Below are 8,721 nucleotides of genomic sequence, written 5' to 3'. Positions count from 1 at the left end.
AGACCAATAGCATAATGCCAGGGCTTATTCTAATTCTATTTTTCCAAAGTATGATTCCTCCAATAGTCACAAAACAGCCTAGGGACAAGTGTTCCAAAGTTAGTCTGAAAAAATGGTTTCCAAGAGGTCCCTAGACCTTCTCACCCCTATGACTACTACCTACTCTTTTCTCAGTACACACTGGGAAATGAATTCCAAGGACAGCAATGTGAGTGATAACAGGTCATTGCTGCAGAAGGCACAATGCTGGCCTCGGTTTGCTAACTGTCAGTGAAACCTCAGAAAACCCCAAATCTTCCCACAAATCAGCTGAAAGTAAAACAGTAGCTAGAGGAAGGAGGGGACATCGAGTTTCATCTTTTATGCCATTAACTGACAGGAACTGGGGAACTGATAAATCCAAATACCCTAGTCCTACATAACCACCTACATTCAGAACACGTTTTTACTGCCAGTGATTTCAAACAGTTCATATGAAAAATCCAGGGATGTACATTTGCAATCCCTCCCTATGAACACTGGGACTGGAAGTAATGGGATGTTCCTGCACTGCATTTTCCTAATACTCTGCTCAACAGGTTTAAAGTGTTCTTCTGTCCCTGGAGTCCCACCATCATCTGGCCACACTTAAAGGCTGTGACAGCAGTGGCCAAATGTTCATTTTTTATATTTTGTCCAGGCTCAACTACATTTCTCTTAGCTATCCCCTAAGAGCCTCACATGACTGATGAATTATAGATTAAATGCACTACAGCCTGACTTACCCTTTTAACTCACCCAGCCATGCCCATCCCCACATTTCTAAATGGCAGCAGATCCAACAGAAACAGGCAGAAATGAGAATACAACTTTAGCTTGGAATTTCTGGAGGATGTTTTTAGACACCCAAAAGAACTGCTAGAAACTCATTTCTTTAATTATGATCATCAAACATAATTAGGCTCCTATCAAATTTTCCACAAAGACCATATCCCCCCACACATTATCCAGTGATGCAATCTCAGTACTGCACCATGCAGTAATTGCATGTCACAAAGATTAAGGTTTATTAACAAAATAAAATGCAAATGAGTGAAACAGCTATGAATTTGCATGTTATTGGTTTAACAAAACACTTCATTTCTCTAGATCTCAATTTCCTCATTTCTGAAATGAGTTTTAGACAAAATAATAGAAATCAATTATCAGGCTAGTCCATGAAGTACTGATGTGCACAGGCTTAGCTAGAAATAATTAACAATACACAACAGGCTGAAAAGTATATTGTTTTAGAACCTGTGATGGAGGTCTGTCTCCTTGTAGAACAAGACAAAATATGTGAAACATCCAAAAGGCATCTCCCATAAAGTAGGGAGGTGTACAGACCACAGAAGCAGGCATTTGCTTGGAGATAAGATAGTTCTCAAGATGATGCAAGATGAGTTTCCTGTATTCTAAATTATCAAGGAGAGTCTCAGTTTGACATCTCATGTTTTGGAGCTTAGAATTTAGAAACAGATAAAGCCAACAGCACTAAATGGGTAGAAAGTGCATGTATAGGATATAAACTAAAAAGCAAAATGGCTCCTGTCATCTGATCAAAGGACTCACTGCTTTGGGTACCATCATGCCTTTTTTGGGAACACTAGACCTCATTTTTATAATCTAATACAATTTCAATATGCAATACAAAGCCACTAACACAATCACTCCAAAGGACCACAGCAGTCCATATAAAAAGCACAGATAAGGAAAATGGGCACTTTGCCACAGAAGGCAGAAGGACCACAGCAACTTCCCATTACCACTAAGAATCCACACATACTTGATGGCTGTCATGGGCTGGGCCAGTGATGGGGAAAAGTGGGTGTCTCCACCAGATGAACCTCAGGTCAAGGCTTGTGAGGGGTGAGACATGGTAAAGTTGATGTTCAGGTTGGCAAGACGACTCCATCCATCCTTGTTCAAGACAATACCAGAGCATTATTTTCTAAATCCAAGAAGTTATAACACTGATTTGTCCTTTTAAGAGATAACATTAACAATTATATTTAGTGTATCTTTATTGCATTACTTGCTAACAAGAGGCACGTCTTGTGTTACAACTGTGAAATGCATATGTTCAGTACCAAAGCAGACTCCAGTCTCCATAACATCCCAAGCACACACCCTGAGCAAGTCAAGGAGTAGAGCTGCTTCCTGCCATTTCCAAGAATGAAAAGAAACAAACAGAATTCACTAACTTCTTCAAAATCCTTCTACAATGATTTTATTATAAATATGTTCTTTTGGAATAAACAAATATTGCATTCAAGACTATCTGCCAACTTGCTCTAAGGTAATAAAAGAGGAAAACGGAACCAGGAACCATCTAAAAGTAGAGACAAATAGCAAAGACACCTGCATATTATGCTAAGCGCCTTTCTCCCAAGAAGGAACAGAAGGTTAACAGGGAATATCACATTTCTCATTAGCCTATTTGATTAAAATAAGCTTTGAGTTTGGTAATTTGCACTTGTTCTGTAAACTAAACTGCTCCTTGCCTCAGTCCTAAGAAGCAGAATGGGAAGACAGTCAGTCTTCAGATCCCGAGCATCAACAAGAAAAATCTTGATTGTGTGTTTGTAACTCTTTGTTCAAGACAAAAGTGTTCCCTATTTGCCAGGAGTAATGTCAGAGTAATCCTTCAGCACTCCAGCCAAGTGTTCGTTGTGAGTCTTAAAACGTCGCTTTTTCTGTGAAACAGGCTTTTTCCTTCTCTGAATAGGAGCCTAAAGGAAAAAACAGAAACAACAGTGACTCCCAGGGGTAGGATGGTCAGGATTTTTTAATAAATTAGCTCAGAAACCTGCAGCAAAGGACACAGGGTTTAGGGTCTTTTCCCCTGCTCTGTGACCCAGCCTCACAAATACAACCATCCACAGCATAAATGCCAACCTCCAACCAGACGCAGTATTTTCTGTTACCATGAGGTGTAAACTTCCAAAACTTACCAGAACTATTCTAGGCACTAAGTGGATAAAACAAAAGAGAGGCAGTGAAGCTCTTGGGTTTTTTGTCTCTGTTATCAAGTCTAAAACTATATCCACCATCACCAATTTAAAGGAGGGGTAGGGAGAGACCTGAAGTAAATACTGAGATATAGCAAAACAAATGAAGACACACAAAGATTTGTAATATTAGTCTCCATTCTGTATGCTTGTAATATTAGTAACACATGATTTTAAAAATCAATAAAGGGCTGTAATTACCCTCATTTTTGACAGATCACTGGCAATAAATCTTCCCTTTTGAGTCCTAAAAATTCACTGAATAAGACACAAGCACATACCCAAAAAGCCACAAAGACAAACTCCAAAGCAAGATGATGGCAAAGGAGACAGGGAAAGAGGCACCGCAACAACAGTCTCACATATTAGTGAATTACTTCCCACCTGGCTCCGTTCTTAGACTATAGGTCTCTAAGTTGTTGCTTAGCTGATACAAGGCAATTTACCAGTTTTTATGTGACTACTAATGCCTCCAATGAGAAGAATTTAGGTACTACAAAAACAAACAAACAAACAAACAGAACAGTATCTGGTTCCTAAGGGACCTGAAAATCAACAAGGGTAAGTCAACGTGATCAGACAGCAGAACTAGGTGACAAGTCCACAAAGCTCAAAAGCAAGGAGAAAGAAAAGCACAATTACAGCAGATGAAGATACAGGCTCACTGAGGCCCCAAGAGATAAAGGGGTATGGCTGGAGCTCAAGAGCTGGCACAACTAGGACAGGCTGAAGGGTGATAGGAAGCTCTCCCCAGCCTGGAGAGCAGCACCCAAGGGCAAGTCAGTTGGCACTCAGTAAATCAAACATGATCTAGGTTGCATCTGATCAAATCACTGGATAAGACACAGAAATAACTGGAAGGGGGATTAACTACCTGCTTTCAGAGAGCAGAACAGGAAGCAGCTAACAGTTTAGAGAACAGAGAATTGAATTGTTTTTCTAGAGATTACACACCACTTTCTTTGGTCCAGATTCCTGCATAGAAGAAATACCCTGTCGCTTCAAATATTCTTCAATTTTCTCCTCATCCATTGAATCCACAGTGACACTCCTCCACAGTTTCTGGAATTCTGTATTAACAAGAAAGTAGTGATTTTATCATTGATTTTTACAAGTTATAGCATCTCGGTGATCAAAATCCAGGCTTTGATATTACCACCTCTGGGCCTAAATTAGTACAACTGAGATTTCATTATAAAAACAAAAAAGGCAGACAAGAACATTCCAGTGCCAGACTGAGCAGCAGAAGGGCCTGGGAATAGAATGGCATCAGCACAGACCACGTCAGTGGTGCTCTATTTTTAGAGGCCAGTAAGTGAAGGGTGATGTGATAAAGCCTCCTGCTCCCTTAGGCCTCCTCTTTCCTGGGGAAGCAAGGCAATCAACACTCTCCTTTATTTCTAAAATCAGTTCCCTCCATTTTGGGTGAACAGTTCAAATTCCTATTCATCTGCCCTGAGCTCAGTATACTCCATTGTCTCTCCCACTGACAGTAAGAAATACACAGAGAAATGAAAAAGCTTTCTATGGAAGAGAGGTATCATAACAATTTATTTGCAAATTCTTAAAATCAACTAACTAATGGATTGGTGACTATGAGGATATAAAAAAAGAGGGCAACTGATATGGAAATACTGTCTCACAGCTCCTATGAAACAAAGAAGAAATGCTACTGTCCAGCCTACATCTTGTCCTCAGAAACCTCTGGTCCCTCTGCAATATCATTTTTGCAAGCCAAAAAGATCACAATTGAACCATATTCAGTGAAAGTCCTTTGCCTCTAAAATTCCCCTCCTAAAGACAGGCTCTAACAACTGGATTCAACTGTCAGCATCTACTTTCAAAAACAAAAAACTTCTAGTGATGGAAAAAATCACAAGACTCAGATATTCTGAGGAAAAAATAAAAGGGAAAGTCCCTAGCACTGAGGTGGTTCACTGAACCTCCAGTTCACAAAAGCCACCTATGCCCACCTGCCTGCCCCCTATTAAGACCCTCACCCTACCTCACCCTCCTTTCCTTCTAGGGCCATTAAAGTTTCCCATGGGCTTTCAGCACAGTCATTCACAAGCTATAAATGAAGTAGACACCCAACAAAGTGCTGAATTAGATTTTTTTTCCCCTTTGCCCTCTTTTCTAGATTCCTTCTTGTTTTCTTATTTCAGTAGAAACTGCATGGAGCAAATGATAGGGAAACAGAAATTCAGTGAATCTCTTGGGGTGCCCCACACCCTGAAGCTTTTGGTGCTAAGGACCAAATGCAAAAATATAACAATCTACTACCAATAATTCTACCTGGGCACAAAACATCTCTGAATAAGATGTTTATACTTCCACGATATATATTCGGCATTCTTTCTACTATTACACTCACTGAACTTTCATCTGTACACATTATAGACATTAACTGATGACAACTGTTTGTTTTCATGATTTTCTCAGTCTCTTGAAGAGTGAACAAGCTCCTGATCAGGGAACTCTATTTTCATCTGAATCCCATAATAGCAGGCACTGTTCCTAGCATGTTGACAGGTACAACAACTTCACTACAAACATATGAAATACTATTGTCCACCAAGGCCTAGACACCATGGGCCATTTTCTTTTTACATTTTTTAACATTTTTATTTAAAAATAATTTTGCTCTAATGAAAAGTTACAAAATTAGTACACAGAGTTCCTGTACACCTTATATCCAACATTCCCTAATAGCACCTTATACAACTATATGTCTATTGAAAACTTATAAATGCTGACATAATATCACTAATTGACAGACACTTGAAATTCACTGTTAGCACCAGTACTCCTTTCCTGGTCCAGGAACCAACCCAGGATCCCACCCTGCTCCAGTCATGTCTCCATAGTCTCTTCAAATCTCCCAAGAGCACCTAGTCTGTCTTTGTCTCTCATTTCTGTAACACCTCAAAAGAGGACTGGTCAGTTATATTGTAGAAGGGTCTTCATCTGGGTTTGTCTTACATTTCCTCAAGATTAGACTGAGATTTCTGCATTTCTGGCAAAAATAACACAGGAATTGAGGCTGTGTTATTCCTGTAAATGTGTCTTACTGTCAATATGTCTTATTACTGGAGTTGGTTAAGTGATTATTAAGGGGTGTCTATTAATATTCTCTACCATGAAGGGCTGGGCTGTAGCTCAGTGGTAAAGTGCTTACATAGCATTATGAGGCACTGGGTTCATTCCTCAGCACCACATAAATATAAACAAATGAAAGGTATAAAAAAATACAATAACCATTAAAAAAAATGATTCTCTGCCACGAAGCTATTAGTTTTTCCTTTGTAATTAATAAGTGTCTTATGGAGATTTTGAAACTATGCAAATACCTTATTTCTCATACTTTCACTAATTTTAGCATCTGTTTGTCAGTCTTTCCTACAATAATTATTATTTGCGAGTGCCTACTACAAATGATTTCCATCATTTCTTCCACAGCTATTTTATTACAGCTCTAGAGAGCTGCTCTCCCTCTAATTTGTTTTTTAATTATTTAAGTAAGGTTGCATGGACATAAGTCATCACTATCATTATTTATTTTGTTGTTTAAATGTCCCAGCTTTGGTTGGTTCTGGTGTCTCAGACTTGCCTTTCTGGGGGGGGAGAGGAAACTTACATTTTGGTACCAAAAGATGTTCCAGGATTATCTTGTATTTCCCCAAATTTGGAATCAATCATTTCTCCAAGGATTGCAGACTTGCTCTACTGAAGTATGGTATTTATGAACCAAGATCTACACACTTTTTTTTTTCACCAATTTTTCTTTTTTGAAATTAGAAAATACCAGAGAGCATCAAATTTGAAGATGCTTCATTTTAGCAGAAGATCCCCAAGTATCATGAAAATCAGGTATATCTAAACTCTAAGGGTAAATAAAATATGAAACATTTATGAAAAAGAACTGGATGCTAGATTTAGTGAGGTATAACTTATGTAAAATAGAAAAAAAACTAAAGTTCTAAAATTTTCTTAAGCAATATTACACAAAATATACACAAGGTGATACACAAAAGTGGAACCCCAAATGTCTGTCAGTTGAAGAATGAATAAATAAAATGTGTAAATGAACACAACATTCTTTTTCACTATAAGCATTTAAGGTTCTATATTTCCCTCTAAGCACTCAATAGGTGCACCCCATTAATTTTGACACACTGTGCTCTCACTTCATTTAATTCAACTTTTTTTTTTTTTTTTTTTTTAACTCCCTTGTGAAAATTTCCTCCTTGAACACATGGGTTAACTTGCTGTTAAATTTTCAAATGGAGAGTTTCCAAATATACTTATTGATTATTTTGAAGGTGGGGGAGTGTTACCAGAATTGAACCCAATGGCTTAACCACTGAGCCACATCCCCAGTCCTTTTATATTTATTTAGAGATAGGATCTCACTAAGTTCTTTAGGACCTTGCTAAGTTGCTAAAGCTAGCTCTGAACTCATGATCCTCCTGCTTCAACCTCCCGAGCCACTGGGATTACAGGCATGCACCACCATGCCCAGCTTGTTATTGGTATCTGGTCGAATTTCACTATGGTCCAAGCTTATCCTTTATATACTATCAATTCTTTCAAACACAAGACTTCTTTTGTGGGCTAGAACGCCATCTATCTTGGTGAACATTCCATAGGCACTTAAAAATATTACTGTAATTAGGTCAAGTTGGTTGGAAGCCCTACATCCTCATTTTCCAAAATTTGTTTAATTATTTAAAGAGAAGTATTATAGACTCTAATCTTAATTTTTGATTTATTTCTCCTTTTAGTTTTCTCCATTTTTAACTCATGCATTTTGAAGGTCTGCTGTTAAAGATATATATACATTTAGAGCTATTAAAGACTGTTGGAGAACTGATCTCTATTATGTGATGTCCCTCTTTATCCTCAGCAGTTTTCTTTGCTTTAGAGGAAGTCTACATTATTTGATAAAAAAAAACCCTTTGTGTTTTCATGGCACATCGTTTTTTACATCCTTTTTTCTTTTTACTTTTAACATCTCTCTCTCCCTCTCCCTCCCTTTCTTTCTTTCTAACCAGAAATTGAACTCAAGGGTACCTAACCACTGAGCAACATCCCAAACCCTTTTTATTTTTTATTACAGGCAGGCACCACCATGCCCAGCCCATGTTTTTATATAAAAAATTATCTTACAGACAGCACATTTAAGGACTTTGCTTTTGTATTCAATCTGAAAAATCTGTCTTTCTATGCTTATACCATTTATATCTAACATAATTATTAATATGGCTGAAATAAAACTGTCATCTTGCTCACTGTTTCTACCTGCTCTATCTACTCTTGTCTTTTTCCCCTATTTCTTTTTTTATTTGGATTAACTAAATATATTTTTATGGTTCTATTTTACCTCCGTTATTGGCTGCTTATTTATGCCTCTTTAAAAAATATTTTAGTGATTGTCCAAAAATTTACAATATATTTAATTAATCAGAGCCTGACCTCAAATAAACTATGCCATTTCTCACATAGTATAAAGATGTTACTACAGTATATTCAGAATTAGTCATCCTAAGCTTATTTTACTTTTGTGTGTATGTGTACATGCATGTGTAATCTAAACACAAAATATATTGCTGATACTTTTGTTTTATAGTCATCTTTCAAATCAATTAAAAATAAGAAAAGCAAAAAATTTATTAAGACATGAATCTTATAT

At 37.5% G+C, this 8,721-nt stretch overlaps 1 protein-coding gene across 2 annotated transcripts in view; it reads right to left on the bottom strand.

Moving 5' to 3' along the window:
• Positions 1-2,232: 2,232 nt before the first annotated feature.
• Positions 2,233-8,721, bottom strand: part of Gtf2e2 (general transcription factor IIE subunit 2) — a 65,803-nt gene continuing 59,314 nt past the window's right edge. Inside the window, exons 7-8 of one of the 2 annotated variants that reach the window (XM_047548426.1) lie at positions 3,984-4,099; positions 2,233-2,750 (exon numbers count right to left, since the gene is read on the bottom strand). In XM_047548426.1, coding sequence (XP_047404382.1) covers positions 2,634-2,750; positions 3,984-4,099 — 233 coding nt within the window. In that variant the 3' untranslated portion in view covers positions 2,233-2,633. The remainder of the gene's footprint in view (positions 2,751-3,983; positions 4,100-8,721) is intronic. The other variant, XM_047548427.1, reaches the window with a different exon arrangement.

This window comes from Sciurus carolinensis, chromosome 4 (genome assembly GCF_902686445.1).
Source record: "Sciurus carolinensis chromosome 4, mSciCar1.2, whole genome shotgun sequence".
Classification (NCBI taxonomy): Eukaryota; Metazoa; Chordata; class Mammalia; order Rodentia; family Sciuridae; genus Sciurus; species Sciurus carolinensis.
This window is presented reverse-complemented; position numbering and strand designations above follow the sequence as displayed.